General features: G+C 36.4%; 1 protein-coding gene across 1 annotated transcript; it reads right to left on the bottom strand.

Annotated features, from left to right (window-relative positions):
* Window positions 1-308: 308 nt before the first annotated feature.
* On the bottom strand, window positions 309-19,655 carry lpcat3 (lysophosphatidylcholine acyltransferase 3). Its single transcript, XM_052578448.1, has 13 exons — window positions 19,435-19,655; window positions 17,854-17,961; window positions 15,567-15,673; window positions 11,878-11,971; window positions 10,834-10,871; window positions 9,316-9,494; window positions 8,396-8,504; window positions 6,482-6,568; window positions 4,903-5,069; window positions 4,392-4,539; window positions 2,861-3,016; window positions 2,619-2,746; window positions 309-1,563 (listed from the first exon to the last, which is right to left on the bottom strand). Exons 1-12 carry the CDS (start codon window positions 19,517-19,519, stop codon window positions 2,627-2,629), a joined length of 1,398 nt encoding a protein of 465 aa, XP_052434408.1. The 5' UTR covers window positions 19,520-19,655; the 3' UTR covers window positions 309-1,563; window positions 2,619-2,626.
* Between the last annotated feature and the right edge of the window lie 264 nt (window positions 19,656-19,919).

Below are 19,919 nucleotides of genomic sequence, written 5' to 3'. Positions count from 1 at the left end.
ATTGTAGAAAACATATTTGTTCCTCCACTTAGCGTCTCTAAAGTCAGCGAGATGGCTGGCTGTGTGATACATCTGGGCTTGGAGGGAAGCATCTGGAGGCTGTGGTGTAGTACTACTCATCGTCAAACCACACATTTACTTCCCACTTCGAGTTTGTAATGAATGTCATTTGTGAATGCGTTTTAACCTCTCACTCTCACAATCTGTGCCTCAGCTCTAGGGCCCAGACTGCAAGATGACGTCATATCGGCTCAGATATAAAGCCCTGACCCAACACTCCAAAAACACCGGAACACACCAGAGCAGACTTTGTTCAAATCCAGCATTTTTAATGAGTATTACAAAAACGGTTTTGTTTAAAAGTAGTTGTTTCTCTCTCTCTTTCTCTCACACTCTTTTTGTACATTTGGTAGCAGTAAGGCAGTAGTTGTTTCCCAAAAACAATTTTTACATCCATAAAATTTGCAACCACATGTATAAATATTATAAAACAACTTTGATGCTACAGTGAGCCTCTGCTTCCTTGAATGGAATCAAGGTGCAGGTTTTAGCCCTCACTGAAGAGTCATATACATTTGTGCCAAGGATCTTCAATATGTCAAGTTATACAAAACCGATACGAAGGCAAATATGCACAGGAATTATTGAGAGCAGATCCTGATGTGTGATGAGAAATATGCACCAACACTTTTTAAGGATTTAACACAGCAATTTCTTATAGTGCCATCTGTTTGCACAATTTACTGAAATACTTATAATTTAAATACTCTGCTCTTAATAATACTGACACAGATTTACCACCATATTCATGATTCTAGCTAGTAGCTTGTGCTCATACACTGGACAAAAAAAAAATTGTTGGAGAAAAATTGAGTGAATGAGAAAAGGTCAGATGGATGGACAGAAAGGGTTAAATGGAGTGAGAGGATGAGATGACAGAATGATGATCCGTTTATGAAAGTTTCAAAAAGCTATACAAAATGTAGTTATCATAAAACCCATTCTTAAAAAAAGAAGAGTCCCCATCAAAGTTGTCTGGTCACAAGAAAAAATGGTTATAAAAATGAAAAACATTCATTTGTAATGCCAGGCGATGCTCAGTCTCTGCATTTTTTTTCATTTCATTGTCTTTTTAGGGTAAATGAGGTTGAAATATTCCTAGCAAAGGAAAATAAAACATCTAATTTGTTCCCATCTTTCAAATGCGTCCTCTGCTTCCCTTCTAAAAGTGCACACGTGGCCTCAGCCACAGCCAAAGCCAGTTCTCTGATTAGACAGGAAACAGGAAATGAGATCATTTGAAGAATCGAGTGCAATGGTATGAGCAGACACAATATAAATATTGTTATCCACCAAACATTCACAAATATTGAACCTCAAAAATGCTTGTATATCTGCAGCTTTTAACCTCTTTCATTACAGTACCCCCAAAGAACGCAAAAAACTTTCAACGGACTAACATTTGTACACACACTTCAGTGTAAATAGAAATATATTACTAAAGGCCTTAAAATGTGTCCTCTTCAGGCGCTCTTTAAAAGTCACAGTTCACTTCAGTCAAACCTGTGTGAGAGAAAGAGGAAAAAAACGGATCATTTAACATCTCCACACAGTCACATCTAAAGCATCTGCCACTGCTAAAGTATCTGCTTCTCAAATCCCCCCCAAAAAGTGACACAAACAGATAAACATATGTTCTACAAAGACCTGGATGAATGAAACACTGCAGCAGAGCCAGTGAAAAACGCTTTGTGAGACAGAGGGATGATACACTTATCCTACTGGACTTAAATTGCTAATGGTCACACAGATCCTAACTGAATCGCCAGTCAAGATCAAATGAACTATGATTATGCCGATTATAAATCCTTCTGGGAAGATACATGTTCGAAAGCCATTATTAAGATGTGGGGCACAGGTTCAAGTGATTTGCATCAGAAAAAAAAGAGCAGACGGCAACTGCTTATTTCTTTTTTTTTTTAGTGCTAATGGAATTAAAGAAAGAATTAAATATTTGCATTATGTACATGATTGTCTTGCTCTTTTAGGTATTTAATTTGATCGTAATTTCATCCAAACTACACAAAATATGCACAAAAATATTTGTATTTTTGATTAAACATTGCATTTGAGGTTGGATGGAAGTTCAAGAATATTTAGAAGAATTTTTTATCATTTCGTTTACATTTTTTTAAAATGACAAATTATGACTTTATGCACTATCAACATGCAGTAACATAGATAAAGTGATGTTCATTACCATTCAAATGTTTGGGGTCATTTATAATTAATAATAAATGCCAAATAAAAGCTTTTTAATTGATCAATGAATCCTGAAGAATGGTTTTGACATTAATTATTTCAACATTAATAACAATAAATGTTTCTTGAGCACCAAATCAGCACATAAGAATGATCTCTGCAATCTGTAGGATCACATTTAATAAATACCATATAAACCGGGCAAATAATATTTTGAGTTTCCAACTTGCAATTAGGTAACTGTGAAGGTTTTCATATGAGTTCTGACATGCCAGCATTAGATTCCACAGGAAAGAATAGATGTGACACTCGGTGAGAACAGACAGGTGGTACAAAGAGAGAGATGCTAAATTTACCATTTTAATTAATCCTCCTTTTTCTCACTGCCTCTTTTTCGAGGCACGAACACCTTGCGGAGGTATGGCAGGACGAGAAAGGCAATGAAGAAAAAGATGTGACCACAGAAATATATAGAGGAGTACACCTGGAAAACAAAAACATTGCAAATGTAAATGACTTGGACGGATACAGGAGGTAAAGATCATAATCGTCCCACTTTCAACATCAGATTCATGATGCTGAGGAATAAGAAACACACCTTGAGCCACTTGTCGTAAGTGAAGAGGCTGAATGGCACCAAAGGGTATCCCATAAAGAGCCAGTGAATTAACTGCTGTACTACATATACAACTGGATACAGATGACTCTGAGCAATAGATGTCAGCAAAGGACTGTCCCGCACCAGTGACTCAGCCTGCAAAAATATTTACAAAACAGTTTTATTACTTTTAGTCACTTTCTAAAGCCTTTAGATTTTAAAGCTGCTAGATTTACAATGCTGAAACGCATCACAGTCTGTGAAAATGGTCCATTAACATTACCCTACATAGATTAATAAATGTTGCTTGCTTTGCTCCTCTGTTAATTTCCCTGCATGAGCCTGTCACTCAGTTCCCATAAAAAATGAAGTGAAAACTCTTCGCTCTACTCACTCTGCACCGGTGGACACACACCAGAAGTAAACAATCACAATGTTTCAATTTCACCTAGAGCCAGAGTTCACTGAACAATATTACATTTCGACTTGTTTTCTTTTTCTCCTGAGAAGGTAAATGATCGCGCTCTACCATCAGCATTCCTAAAAAAATGTGTTTTGTCTCAGACAGGAAATGTCATTTGTAAATATTCCATCGACTTTCATTTAATGTCTACTGATGTCTCACATTTTCTGATGCGAGCATAAAATTGATCATTTTCAAAACCGGACTACAGGGGTGAGATGCTTCGTCTTAAACTCACAGCTGTCTGCAACCTGTAAGATTGCGTTTTACAAGCAAATTACATACTGTCATTGCCAGCTGAATCTCACCATCTGTTTCTATATTCAAAAATGCAGTTTAGTACCTCAATCACAATCTCAAGTGGTGTCAATACAATAAAAAAAGAATAGAAATTAACACTTTTATTCAGGAAAAAATGCATTAAATTGATCAGAAAAGTGACAGTAAAGGCATTTATAATGCTACAAATTATTAATCTTTTAAATGCATGTTCTTCAACAAAGAATCCTGAATAAAAATGCGTCATGGTTTCCACAGAAATATTAAGCAGCACAACCGTCTTCAACAATAAAAATAATAAATGTTTCTTGAGCAGCAAGTCAGCATATTAGAATGATTTCTGAAGGATCGTGTGACACTGAAGACTGAAGTAATGATGCTGAAAATTCAACTTTGCCTTCGAAGGAATAAATTATATTTTACAATATATTAAAACAGAAAGCAGTATCTTTCCTACCCACTTATGAATAGAAGAGAGTGTGTGAGTGTGCATGTATGTATATATATATATATATATAGTAGATATACACACACAAACACACACATACACTCTGTTCAAGATACATTCAATATTTGATAACCTTAGTACGGATTTCTAAGTATTCTTCAGTGCAGTTAGTTTTGCTCCATACCTTACATAAGAGCAAGACTATAAATCCTTATCTAATCTTCAGAGCTGTAAACTTTCAGATCTAGCTTCGTTGCGCATGAAAGTATGTGACTCAAAGACTTCAGTCTTCTTGACTCTAAACAACTTCACGCCTGGTACAGCAAGGTTGCCATGGTTACCTTTCTCTCCACATTGACAATGATGAACTCCAAGGAGAAGCAGATGAGGTACCCTGAGTGCAAGCCGTGCCAGATCGCCAGGAATAACAATGTGAACATTTGAGATAACAACTTGTTACCCAAAAACCTCAGCCTCTTAAACACGTGCCTGTATTGTTGAACAAGGATGGAAAGAAAAGAGAAATTAAGATGAAATCAATTGACATACATTAAAAAAAATGTCTTATCGTCCCCTTGAAATTATAAGGTTCTATCTGACATTTTTGTCAAAATTTAGTTATTCCCATAATGTTATTCTGTGACAACTTATTTACATTATGTGATAGATTTTTTTAATGTTGTATACATTATGGGATTTTTATTTAAAAAAAAAAACAATAAGGTTCTATCTACACATTCGAATGGAATGCAAAAACTTTGAAGCTCAATATCTCAAAACTACTCAGAATGCATTTAAAACCTTAGAATTCCAAGGGGACGTAATGTCAAATGTCTAAAAGCATGTGCATACCTGGCAACCCAAGCATTTGTGTTGATGTTGAAGGAATTGATGGTTCCTGTGAATAGCGGGGTGGTCTCAAATAGCCACAGCCTCACATTTGCACAGGCATCCCATTGGTGCTCCCCTTTTTCGTTCTTCCCATTATAGCCCAGCCCAGAGAGTATACAGACACCTTCCTAAGTATAAATTGATCAATATAAACATATGAGAGAAATCTGCATTCAGTAGGTGCATCCCAAATCTCGTACTTCTCCACTATTCTATGATGCTTTCTAGTGTAAAGAGTGAGAGTAGTGTTCACACTGAAAATTCCAAAAGGAAAAAGTGCACTTAACCAAAAAATGAAGTGTGGAATGTTTAATTAAGCTTTAATTAAGTTGCAAAGAGGGAGGGGCTATCAGACTCAGATTATGAATGACAAATTAACCAATAAAATTTACACACTACATGGTTGAGTACATAAGCACAGTGTATAAGCACATAGTCAATACATAGTGCATCATTTTGGATGCAGTTAGTGATTTTAGTCACTGAAGTACCACATATTTAGGGCCCTATTATTTCTGCGAAGCAGAATTGTGGAATCCAGACAAAAAAAAAATTTTTTTTGTCAAATTTTGAATGAATTAATCAAAAGTAGGTCATTACACAATAAAATCATGATATGGGCTAATATCTGTATATATTAAGCCGCAAAACGACTGTTTAAATACGAATCCTGTATGTTCTGCGTCTATCTGTGATCGAATGGTGCAGACGCGCGGTTTAGTTTACTACACACACACTAAAGCACGTGTGATACTCGCTGTGATTTCAGCATCTCCACCGGCTCTATAAATGAGGACACAAATACATGAACAGCATCTCCAACTGCAAGAGTCACTTCCTGGCCATTTCTGTTTAATCTGAGTAAAAAATATCCTCATATCATACATACACAGAATTGGAAATTTTGAATTTGGCAGAATTTGGTAACAATAAAACATAGAGTGACAAAATAATAAAACAGGGCCCTAAACGTAAATTTTGTTCAACTTTTAATAAACTGATGTGAAATTATGCAAGTTTCATGATTTTAATTGGTTAGAAATTCAATTTAACCATTAACAAGGAGTCCAGTTAAATTTAAATGGAAAATAATTGAATACAGAAAAAATAAAACAGAATTTGGCAGAAATTAAATGGATTTCATAGGGCCCCATGGTTATGACATATTGTACAGTCATACATGATAATGACATACAGACATTTTTTTGTTTTACTTGTTCTGTCACTATTATCAAAGACCAATTCTAGAAAGGACTAAGGCATACTCATCACAATCTCTAGACAGTTTTAAGCCTGAAAACCTGCTCTACATCCCTTCAAGCTGAACGTGTGTGACTAGATTTGCACTTCTAGTTGTCAGATGCACATTATTAACAAGAAAAAGAGTGCCACATCTTGTTTAAACTGCCTTTTTATACAGCTAACACCTCTCCAAGAAGATAATAAATATATATTGACAGAGTTCACAGCTTGAAATGTAATGACTCAATTACCACAGGTCTGCTCTTATTCGGGGATTGTGGTTGCATTGTTTACTCACCGTGATTAGCCAGCAGCTGATGTACTTATACAGGTTTATTTTCATCCACAGTAGCATGTACACACACTTGTACCAGAATGGATGTGCCTGAATCACAGATTAAAACAAAGGATGAGATGAAATTAATCACTTCTGATGAATTATAAAAGGTCAAGGCTTATTTCATTTTGAACATGATTTTTGCCTCACAAAAACATTACAAAAATGATATGTTTTCAAATGAATTTACGTCCACACAGGCCGGGTTCACAGAAATCTTAAGAATGAACTTAAGACATTTCATAAGATACATTCCAAGTGCAAATTTGGATGAAGTCTTAAACTTTTCAAATATTTACTAAAGAATCTTTATTTCTTAAGAGGACAATAACAGTCTTTGGTGTTTATCTGAATGTATGGTGGTTATTACCGAAAACATTATAATCATAAGTAACTGACTCGATGAGATTTCTGCACTCAGTGTTGCGTTATTCTCATTTACCATGTATTCTGAATTGTTACTTTAAAAGGGGTCATATGATGTATTTTCAAGTTGTCCTTTCTCTTTGAAGTGTTACAAGCTGTTTGTGAATACATAATATCCCTAAAGATGTAAAGACTAAAGTCTCAAACCCAAAGAGATATTCTTTATGAAAGTTAAGACTTGTCCACGCCCCACTAAAACGGTTCGTTCAAAAACACCCCCACGTCTATGTCACGATGTTGGAAGACTTGCATAAAGCCAAATGATCACGCAAAGAATAAGTAAGTTCATTTTTATATTTAAAGAATTTGCCACTGATAATTCAAATGTGAGTTTTGAGCAGTGTAGCGCTTGTTGTTTGTCGTTTCTCTGATCACAAATGCAGACATGGTTTTATATTTACGCAGCTTGATATGGAACACCACGACTGAGGTGCCCTTGAGCAAGCCATCGAACCCCCAACTGCTCCCCGGGCGCTGCAGCATAAATGGCTGCCCACTGCTCCGGGTGTGTGTTCACAGTGTGTGTGTGTTCACTGCTGTGTGTGTGCACTTTGGATGGGTTAAATGCAGAGCATGAATTCTGAGTATGGGTCACCTTGGCTGAATGTCATGTCAAGTCTATCAACTTGTGGAAAATGGGCATCCGATAACCCCTTTAAAATGGAGTTGCGTCACACATAATCACAACCAATAATTGTTATCCCTAGTCGTAATATGTAGTTAGTGTTTACTTACAACAATTCATTAAAACAACCCAATTAATTAATCTTATTTTGGGGGATTGAAGACAAATTGGCAGTTATTCACTTAAAGATGTTATTTAAACTTTTTTTATCTGGCACCTGATCAGTAAGCAAATAATTTCTTTGAGTGTCTGTAAAAAAGGGGTTTGAATAATGACAATGAATAAGGATTTCAAAGATTTTTCTGAGTTGTTTGACACTCAGAATAACAAATGATTAAAATAGCAATTAAATATAATGATATTCTTATTGTACAAACGCAAAAATATATTATTTAATATAATTTGGAAGACATTAACATTTGTTTAAAATTCACAGCATTGGTTTTCTACTGAGTATTATAGCAGTGTTAAATCAATAAATGTTTTTTAGGTTCACTGTCTGAATGGTAGCTGAAATGTATTAAGTGACATTTAATACATTAATACAACTGACTCATTTTCAACATTTTTCACTCTGTTTGTGAGCTCATTTTAACTCCCTCCTCCACAGAAGTCAAAATGCAACTATTTGACTTGCAGCAACTGTTTTCTATTTTCAAGAGTACATGCCAAGACTGTAACTGTTAGACTTCGAGCGCTCTCATTCAGACTGAGAGTCTGTGACATCAGGACAACACTGAAAAGATCCCAGAACAAAAACAAGTGACAGCTTACAAGATTCAGGTACAATCCTGTTGATTTTGTGACTCTGTGTATTCACTTACCTCAAACTCATCTGTTAAGTAGTAGCTATCGGAGTAGTGTGGCCCACCTATCGCAAAGACTGATAGGGTGACCAGACCTAAACCGAATCGCTTCATTGCTGGAACCACACTGCAAGAGCAGGAAACATTTGTTAGATTAAATTGTTAATTAACAGAGGACTATAATAATGGAGATAACTATTCATAATGGGCCTTAACAGTACTGGTTAAGTTAACAGCGTTGCCTAAACCTTGTTCACCCTGACAATAACTTGCATTTGATACCAAACATATAATTCATTTTCAATTTCCAACAACAGTGACAACTGGAATCATGATACGTGTGTGCTGACAATTCGACAAATTTGAGAAAAGCTTAACTTTATGTTAAGATCAGAGACGCTATGTGGTGACTAACAATTGGAGCAAAGATGGATATTTTTCTGCATAATGTTGAGTTTTACTGTCCTGTTTTCCTCTCTGCTTACATACAAAAAGCGCATTTTGACTGACTTTTCATGCACTGATAATCATTTATTTTGCTCATGATATGATGCATTACGCACTGCTCCATATGATATACATACAACAAAATACAGAATGTTAATTTTCAGCAAACAAGAAAACTAATTTCTTTGCAAGAAAGAGCATCCAGTGTCTATATGAATGTCTATAGCTTAATGGATAAAGATAAAATAGACTCTAAAGAGTTACTAATACTTGTTCATCATCATGATGCCCTTGAGCAAGTAAAAGTCACAAGACAGGAACTGTCCTTGTAATGAACAAATGAATCCTGCAAATCATTTCGGATGAAAAGTGTCCACTAAAAGAAGCTCATAAACAATTTTTAATAAGTTTACAGGAGGTAAAATCATTGGTTTGACAGAATCTGGTTGAGCTGCCTGGGATTGTTAGTGTGTGAAATTTTGTGCATTCACCTATTGGGTAGTTGTCCAGGAACATCAGACATCTCTCGAGACACCAGATGATGGTAGTTTTGCAGTGTAAACTGAGGCCCTACCAGGAAGCCTCCATAGAAGTATGAGAAACCAAAAACCTCCAACAAAGACGGTGTAGAGTTGAGAGCTGACTTCTTCTGGTCTGCACTCAGCTGAGACTGTTAGATAAAGAAAATGAGTCAACGTATGAAAAGAGAGGGGTTTGGAAATTAGAAGATAACAGATATACACTAACATTTAAAACTCTGGGGTTGGTAAGATTGTTTTGTTTTGGTTTTGAAAGAAGTTTCTTATGCTCATTAAGGCAACATTAATTTCTATCAAAACAGTAAAAACTGTTGGACATTGTCAAAATAGTTCGTGTGACATCAGTGGTTCAACTGTAATATTATGAAGCTACAATAATACTTAATAATAAGGAAACAAAAATAACAACAATTACTTCTCTTATATGTCAATCTTTAACACGTGTTCACAAGAGTATAATGACTGATGAACTACTGATGTCACATGGACTATTTTAAAGATGCCCTTACTACATTTCTGGGCCTTGAATGTGTCAGTTGTTTTGCTGTCTATGGAGGGTGAGAAAGGTTTCGGATTTCATCTAAAATATCTTAATTTGTGTCCTCAAGAGTAACGAAGGTCTTGCGGGTTTGGAATGACATGAGGGTGATTAATTAATGACAGAATTAAATTTTTGGGGTGGTACTATTTTCTTTTCTTTTTTGGAATCGTTGTACACTAGTGTAAAAAAAAAAAAAAAACAATACAGCAGTGTAATTCAGACAGTCTGTTCTCCAGAACTACTTATGCAAAAATGTGGGATTCATTACAGACAAAATGCTTTCAACTTTGAATATGCTATAGTCACGCTAGTGAACAAAGCAGAGTGTATGAACTCATGTGATATCATGTGTCTCCTTTGACCAAATGTGACTCTACCACCTGTCTGATCACTTGTGACTGGATTACCTGTGATGGATGTTAATAATAGGTGTAACCAGGGTTTATTATCAGTCATCCAGTGATCTTTACACCCTCAATAAAACATTGCTTTAAGTGGAGTAAGAAACAGCTTTCTAGGGTGGCTACAGTAATTGGCACAGAGGAAGAGATCAACAGAGATATAACCACTTACACACCATCACAAGAAGAAGCCAACTGTGTTGAGCCACAGCTACTATAGACAGAGGTGTTTAATCTGAGCCACAGATGAGTTGACTGCAGTACAGAACTAACAGATGACACAATTAAATCTTGGGGAATTTTCACTACGCTTCACCTTGCCAGGCATCATTACACTTATCCATTATGGTCATTAAGCTGAACGGCTGCTTCACAACTGAAGAAGATACTTTGGGGTTCCCCATCAGTTCCTCGTGCTCAAATCGTGCAAAAACATGCAAAGATTGATGCAGGAAGAGGAAAAGGAGTGAGATAATGATAGGAAGACGATGTGTGGAAGTTAACAGAAGCTCATAAAGTCACACTCACTTGTTCTTTTCCACCATCATAATAATCGAGTGCTAAACCTGCAATGAGAAAATGAAATCATCATCGTCATCATTTCTGGCATAACACGAGCTCTACCACTGACAAATACGATCAGCTGTTAAGAAAAAAACAAAAGGTGATGCTGATCACATATTAGTGGTAATACATCTTTTAAAAAAAGGAAAATTACACTATGTTAGTGACAAAAAATAAATAAAAATAACAAAAATGGTAATTACAAGAGCACTCTAACAAAAAAGAAAAAGTAATAGTAAAATAGTAAAAAGTAATATATTTAAAATACATGAATAAATACTATATTTAGTTCAAATCTATTAACATATTTACTGACATAGCTCAATACAAATTATAATTCAACTTTATTTGGAGTACTACATGTGCACAATGTACACTATTAAGTCTAAAATGTGTTTTAATATCATTACTGATGAAGATTTATGAGCTTTGAATAATATCAGTCTTTAAGCGCTAAATATTTGCATAAGTGTATCTGAAGTTTACTTGCAATAGTTTCACTTCAGCACAATCAAATATATCTTTAGTTGGACTTCAGCACTACTTCCTCACAGTTAGCAAAAGTTGTTAGAATTTAGCAGACTTTAAGTAAACCAGTTAAGTATACTAAAAATACAACTGCGGGGTATGTTATTAAGTACAAAAATATGCAAATGTATTTGTAGTATACTTAGCATGAAAAATATGTATTTCAAATACATTTTAGCATACTTATTTTTCACTAGGGTTATCTGCCAATATGTTTTTGATTTATTTTTTGGGTGGATATGTTTTTTGCATGTTTGTAATTTCTTACTCCATTTTACATTTCCTTTCTGTTATCTAAAAATTAGTTAAAGTAACAATTATTCATACTATATTATTGTATCGGTGTATTTTGTAAGTGTTTGTAACCATATGTGGATACACCATTCTGTGTCTTGTGATAATTAGTTAAAAATAATCAATTTGGAAATATATCAGTTCTGAGGAGTAACAGATGAGGAAGATTAAAAGCAGGTATCATACCGATGAGTTTGAGCGTGAGGACACAGTGAGGCATGGTCCATTTAATATCATACTCCTCTGTAGCTGTGAAGTAATAACCCATCAACAGATATATCTGCCACACAAAAAAAAAAAAAAAAAAAAAAACCAAACAAACAACAACAACAAAAAAAAAAACACAAAAAACACCCTCAGGATCTGTTGGGATTGACTTTAATGTTTAATGTCTGGGGTCAAAGCTACGCAAAATATATACATGTTAAAGGTGCTGTATGTAGGATTGACATTGAGTGGTTGAACTAGGTATTGCAGTCCAAATTCAAAATATTAGGGATGTTTTTTGTCACCCAGCCCCTCCTCTATGGAAGATGAGATCTGCAAAAACAATAAATAAATCCAAGTGGGTATAACTGCAGACCTGAGATCTCCAAAATAGGGTGTGAACTCCAAAAGTGGGCAGAATCACCAAATTGGCTGTGGCTTCAGTTCAAAATAAAACTTTATAAATTAAACATTGTTTCTAGTTCATCTAAAATAAAATATGTGATATAAATAAATATTCTCCATGAGTGCAGAGCCCAAAGCTGGTGGCCAGTGGTGTTTGGACCCAAGTCCGAACCTCTGCTTCATGATGTAATCGGGAATCACTCAGGAGCTGTCCCAGCGGAGGGTAAATCTATCATTTTAATCCAAGCAACGGGGCCGTCCCAGGGGAAGGAAATCCGCAGGCTAGGAGGGGGTAGTGATGCTGGGTGTAACTAAAAAGGTGCCATAGTGAGTCGCATATTGCATAATTTTGTAAATAACTGCAACTTTCTTTACCAAGCTATTCAGCATCAATCCCGCCATTCAGTCAATTTCACTGGTTAAGGTAAGGTGTGGGGTAGGTTTAGGGGTTAGCATTTTTTGTTGCATAGTGGAGGAAACACTTTAACTGACACAACCAATAACTCCGCCCCACAGCTGATTCTGAAGTATTTATTGAAAGTGAAAGTGAAAGTGAAGTGACATTCAGCCAAGTATGGTGACCCATACTCAGAATTTGTGCTCTGCATTTAACCCATCTGAAATGCACACACACAGAGCAGTGAACACACACACACTGTGAGCACACACCCGGAGCAGTGGGCAGCCATTTATGCTGTGGCACCCGGGGAGCAGTTGGGGGTTCGATGCCTTGCTCAAGGGCACCTAAGTCGTGGTATTGAAGTGGAGAGAGAGCTGTTCATGCACTCCCCCCACCTACAATTCCGTCCGGCCCGAGACTAGAACCCACAACCCTTCGATTGGGAGTCCAACCCTCTAACCATTAGGCCACGACTTCCCCAAATCTGCTATTGGTTGTGTCAGTTAAAGTGTTTCTTAAAATATGCAACAAAAAATGCTAACCTCTAAACCTACCCCACACATTACCTTAACCGGTAAAATTGACTGAATGGCGGGATTGGGGCTGAATAGCTTGGTGAAGTTAGTTGCAGTTCATGACATAAACAGTTAATAAGATCAAGCGGTAGGAGACTCACCAGATAATGGCACATTTTTAGTTACACCCAGCATCACTACCCACTCCTAGCCTGCGGATTTCGTGCCCCGGGACGGCCCCATTGCTTGGATTAAAATGATAGAGTAAAATCTTCACCCTCTGGGACAGCTCCTGAGTGATTCCCGTTTACATCATGAAGCAGAGGTTCGAACTTGGGTCCAAACACAACTGGCCACAAGCTTTGGGCTCTTCACTCATGGAGAATATTTATTTATATCACATATTTTGTTTTAGATGAACTAGAAACAATGTTTAATTTATAAAGTTTTATTTTGAAATGTAAGTCAGTAACAATTGGCTGAAGCCACAGCCAATGGTGAAAGTCTTTGCAAAAGGAGACCCCGCCCAATTTTCAAGGTTCTGCCCACTTTTGGAGTTCACACTCCATTTTGGAGATCTCCGGTCTGCAGTTATACCCACTTGGATCTCCAGGGTGCACCCTTCTCAATAAATGTGGGTATAAATACACTTATTCTTGTTTAAATAAATATATAAATAATTAAACGTGATGAAATTAGCCAAATAAATTAAACAAATTGGTGGGCAAATGGGAAATGCTTAAGGAAATGCCAAAATTTATCCTAACTCTTTTTTTTTAAATTGCTCATTTACTTTTGAATGTAGTTTCACATTTATTGAACCCTCTGTGCAACATGCAAATGGAAGGGTGTCAACTATGGGCGTGGCTTGCCCAGTGGGTATAACGATATCTGGCCGTTCTGTTGGGTCACTTGTAAAGTAACAGATACTGAACTAGGCTCAGTTTTTCTACGTATCTTGCTCTGCTCTGTCTCTCAGCAAAAGTGACTTCATGTAGGCTATACTGGATTTACTTGCATTTCCTGTCAGAGGGTAAGCCACGCCCCCAGCTATGACACGACTAATCAAGTCCATGGTTGACACCCTCCCATTAGCATGTTACACAAGAGGGAAAATAAATATGAAACTACATTCAGAAGTAAATGAGCAATTAAAAGAAAAGAGTTCAAATGAGTTTAGCATTTCTTTAAAGGTCCCGTTCTTCGTGATCCCATGTTTCAAACTTTATTTAGTGTGTAATGTTGTTGTTAGAGTATAAATAATATCGCATCTCGTCAGTAAAAACGCTCCTGTGATTATAAGTACATCTCCAGCACATGCGTTCAGATCAGCATTGCCAGGTTTTCAAAACAAATCCTGCCCACTTGCTTCTCAAAACTAGCCCAATCGCGTTTCCAGGAGGGCCGCGTACACTCAGCTGGTGTCGAATCACAACACAGGAACAGCTGGCCCAATCAGAACTCGTCACGTATTTCTGAAGGAGGGACTTTATAGAACAAGGAAGTCATCAGCCCGTTTTTATGACAGTGAAAACAGCGGTATACAGATAGTTGAATTGTGTGAAAAATACTGTTTTTTTTACACACGAAACATGAACACATTATATTGCACACTGTAAACACAATCAAAGCTTCAAAAAAGCATGAAAAACGGGACCTTTAAACATTTGCCCACCAATTTATTTAATTTATTTGGCAACTTTCATCACACGTTTAATTATTTATATATGCATTTAAACAAGAATACATGTATTTATACACACATTTATTTATTTGCATATTTATTTATTGTTTTTGCAGGTTTCATTCTCCATACTCTCTCCTATTCAGACTTGACACACATGCAGGTTGCCAGATTGACTAAACCAAAAGGAACGAGCACCATTGACGATTAATTAAATAAAAGACGCATTTTCTGCCAAATGGCAACCTGGGATGCTGAAATACAATTTGGTAAACTGGCAGTGGACGGGTTTCACAAACCAAAACAGTGACCGACATTCCGGCCCAGAATGCACATTTTCATAGGAGAATTACTGACTGTAGCATTGTTTTCAGATAAACAAGTATGTTAACTTGTTTCTTAAATATATGCAAACATATTATGGTATTTTATGCTTTAGTCAAAAACTTACATACAGCACCTTTAACTTTTATAATTAAGCTTTTATTTTCTCTTCACATTCTTTTAGGTTGTTCTGACCTAATCAGAACTCAGTTGGCACATATTTGATAAATGGTCCAAAAGGGTACTGATAAGTTTGCAACATTTCATGCATGAGATCATGTCATGAGCGCAAAAACTGATAAAGAGATAGGTGTGTGTGTGTGTGTGTGTGTGGTCTCACCATCTGAAAGATAAAGCTACTCAAAACGCATGTGACTGTCCTTCCCATCAGCCTCAGCAACAAGAACTGAATGACTATGCATAAGAAGGAGTGATAGACCTGAGACCCTGAGAGAAGGACATAGAGATGATGTTATTGCATTCCAGTGCTACCTGACCATGAGATAACAATAAAACACTTTATCAGCATTATGAAGAAACAAAATGAAACAGAATACTTCATCCAAAATGACAGTTCTGCTAACATTTACTTAACCTTCTATCATTTCAAACCAGTATGATTTTTCTTTCTTCTGTGGAACACAAAAGTTTATTTATTTACCTTTATGAAGGTCTCTCCGTTTTCCATATATGAAATTTAAAGTGTACATATGTCAAACTCCAAAATAGCTATTTAAAGTATAAGAAAAGTGATATTTTCTATGTCTATGAAAGTGCACTATTCTACATTTTCTGGAATTTTACACAAGATGCAGACCAAAATGTTTTATTAATTCACTGACAAATCAAATACGGCAACTTTGACATTAATGAGATTTGCTCATGAGACACGCGAGAACCAGTGGTCTTTAATGTAATATTTTCAAAGACTCAATTATTTTTTTTAAACATTGCAGATCAATGAAAAGATGAGGGGAAGATCATCAGTCAAAAACTACACGATGTTTGGCATTTATCGCGCAAACATGAGATCATGAAATCATGAGATCGCCATGCAGTCCTAAACTCCGACTGAAATATAGTGCACAAGCTGTATGGGCTACATTCAGGAGACTTATTCATTTATTACATTTTGAAGCCTGTGAGACCCAGTTTTCCATTCACATTCATTATATAGAAGAAAAGTAAAACGATGCTTTGACATTCTTCAAAAAACTTTCTTTTGCGTACTTCTGAAGAAGTGAATGACGCTGAGAAAGACAAAACTGTCATTTTTGTCTGAACTATTCCTTAAAAAAAATGACGTAGAGAGAGAATTATTTTAAAACACAAAGTAAAAGGTCTCAAGGAAAAGACAGACCTGCTGTTAGATCCAAATGCAGCACAAATAAATCAGATACACAGAATACAAGCACAAGTTAATTTTCACATTTCCCAACACAACACTCCTCGGTTTTCGTTAGCTTGCTTTTTTTAACCTGCCACTCATATTCTCATTAACTACATTCTGACCACCAGAGGTTATCGCCATGGTAACAAAACCTCATGGCTCTGTGTCACAATCTTCTTTATGTCAAAGGCAGGAAACTCACCAGGAAATCATTACCACAGACTGCAGAGCAGTTAGTCAGGATACCCTTCATATTGCCTCCATTATTCTCAAGGACTAAAGAGTCAGTAACTTTACAGAGCAGAACTCTACCTTCAGTATTCAAGAAAGTGACAAATTCAGTTAAATCCAGAGGAAATCCGACAGGGGACAAAGCCACTTCATCTTCTGACATCTAGCAAGAGTTTTACATTGCTACAATAATATCAAGTTTCATATAAAATGTTGTTCTTTTTTAACATTATATTCATTAAAGAATCCTGAAAAAACATCCACAAGAAATAATAAGCAGCTAACCGTTTTCAACCTGATTTGTAACAATATTTCATAATTTTACTGTGTTTGTTTGATCAAATAAATTCAGCCTTGATGAATAAGACTTCGTTCAAAAAACATAACAAAAAACCTTAAAACCCAAATCTTTTAAACAGTAGCATTTCAGTTTAAGAACTTTAGAGTAAACATTTTCAAATCAGGAAACATTTAAAAATATCCACTTAAGATCATATCTTTGACACAATCAACCGCATGGTGGGGGAGGGGGGGGCTGAAACAGAACTATGATATTACATAATTAATCTTCCCTTTCTAAAACTCCTATTCACTGAGAATGTTTTGAACTTCTGCACAAATGAGCAGATTGTATCTGAGAAGATGATTGCGGCGAAAAAAAGAAACCCGCTGTGATGTTGTTCGGTTTTGAGATTGCTCAAGCCTTGAGTGTGTCATATAAGATAAGACTCAAATGTGTGTGAACAGAGCAAGTTCAGCATTAGGGAAACCAGGGGAACCAGAACTACAGTAAGAACGCTCCAGTCTAAATATGGACCAACAGCCACAAACTGCTAGTCGACGAGCTCGGCCATAGATCATAAGACCGACATCAGTGTAACCATGACCAGTAGTGTGCTGCTAAAAAAAGCTATTAGGTCTATCTTAAATGTGTTACAGTTGTGAGGACACTAGTTATCAGATCTTTCAGTTCTTCACTCTTTCCCTGCTTCTTTCTCTCTCTCACCAAAATTAAACGTGGCCAGTGCCAACCCGGAGAATGTGTGGAAGAGATGAACAACTGTTGCAGACTGATGAAAGAAAAACCACCGGTACACCAGTGCAAAGGGATAACCTACAGGGAAAACAGAGAGAAACAGATTAGGCGCACAATGTGATGCAGCTGTAGACAAATGCTGCCTGCACCCTAACAGTCAAATCAGCATGCATCGTGGCACAAAACAATTGTCTTCTGAGGGCGCGACACAACAGAGAAAGCTTTGACAGAGCATTTGACCGATTGGAATGTGAAACCATTGTTTTGAGGGTGTGACCAGTTAAAACTTAAGTGAGAATATGAAAAGAGGATTTCTGAAAGCTCAACTGAAAAGTAAAGAATTAAGGATGTGCCAGTATTAAAGTGATGAATGACGCTGACAAGTTGATGATTATATTCTTATGTTATTGTGAGCATTGAGTGACCTATATTACGATTCTATAATATTTTGTCTGAAAATGACAAAAAATACAAAAATGCTAGAAATATCCAACAGGTAAAGTTAGGCATCACAGTATTATAATGTACAGTATGCTACAAGGAATATTCTTGTTATGTAAAAAAACACATTTATCAAATATTAGCTTTTATGTTTTTACATTTTTAGCTTTAGTTTAGTCATTTTGTGTTTTTCTAATTTTTCTTATTTCTATTTAGCTCTAATTTATTTTAGTTTTATTAGTAATTGTGCAGCACTTCAACCAACTGGTTTTGTTTCAATTAGTTTCCAATTAATTTTTAATTTCCATAAAATAAATATTTTATACATAAATAAATATTGAAACAATTCAGGATTTCATTCAGTACAGATTTACAATCGAAACAGACTAAAAGGCATCAAGCAAAAAACAAAAGACCTGGAAAATCTGCAAATGTTTGGTAGGCATCATTCTGATGCTAGAGACATACGGTTACAACTTCACAGGCACTTTACACATTACAGACAGATTAAAAACACAGTAATGTAACAGTCTTTGTACTGAAATCATGCATATGGTCAAACAGAGTCTAGCTGCCCTAGATCTCATTCATCTGGTTAAAGTGGTTAAGCAGTCAACTGCAATGCACCTGAACAAAGTACAGATCTTCCTGCTATCTGTTCTCAAACTCCTATTCTTATTAACCTGTAACCTGATAGCTGGAAACCCCAACTTCATTTGCATTGAAGGATTACAACTAACTGTTGGTCAAACAACCACAATTCAGTAGAAAAATATAAAGACAGATGTCAGATGAAGCTCTAACGAGACTGGAAACACTTTTAGTCCGAGCATTCATGGCAGTTGTGTGCAGTTAACCATGAAATTTCGCCTGGCTTGTAGGTCACCCTTGTCGACCTTTGATTTTGAGTGGTGTCGGTGTGAATGGAGAGAGTTGTTGTTGCTGTTAGCGTGTTTTTAGTTCTGCTGGGAGCAAGGTAGACAGCTGTGTGACTTAAGCACACTTCTAGTACAACTACATAACTGTCCACGTTTTTAATGACTCCTAACGACACGCATTATAAACCCACAGCAGAGTCTAAATAATCTCTCTTGTGCGCCGTTCACTTACCTAATAAGATTGACAGAATCAATCGAACCGCCGGTTCGGGTGAACGTAAATATTCGGCTAATTTCTCCATGAAGGGAGCCGCCATCTTTAGTGTGGGCGGAAGTAGCTGCGATTGGGCTTCAGTGAGTGTGTGGAGCTCGTAAGATCTCCACGCGCCCTTTAACTGCGTCCAGCTACTCCTCCTCTCGCCACCTCTCACACCATTCAGTCAATCTGCTTTCATCTTTCGCAAACTCCTTGCGCAATATTTGTGCCATTTGGGTTCAAAGAACCTAAATGAAATGGGGTTGAAATAGTTCATTCAGAATCATGGAAAGTTATTAATCAGTGACACACACATTAAATGCTAAGGATGATATGCATATAATAAACTGAAGTCCTGATTACTAATTTTTACAATGAAGATTGTCATGAAATAAAAATCAGCGTCACATTACTGACCTCTAGTGTTTGTTAAAGCAAACAGGAATCGTACTTTTGGCTTC

This window comes from Carassius gibelio, chromosome B16, assembly GCF_023724105.1.
Source record: "Carassius gibelio isolate Cgi1373 ecotype wild population from Czech Republic chromosome B16, carGib1.2-hapl.c, whole genome shotgun sequence".
Taxonomy (NCBI): Eukaryota; Metazoa; Chordata; class Actinopteri; order Cypriniformes; family Cyprinidae; genus Carassius; species Carassius gibelio.
The sequence above is the reverse complement of the archived record's forward strand: the minus strand, read 5'-3'. Positions and strand labels throughout refer to the sequence as shown.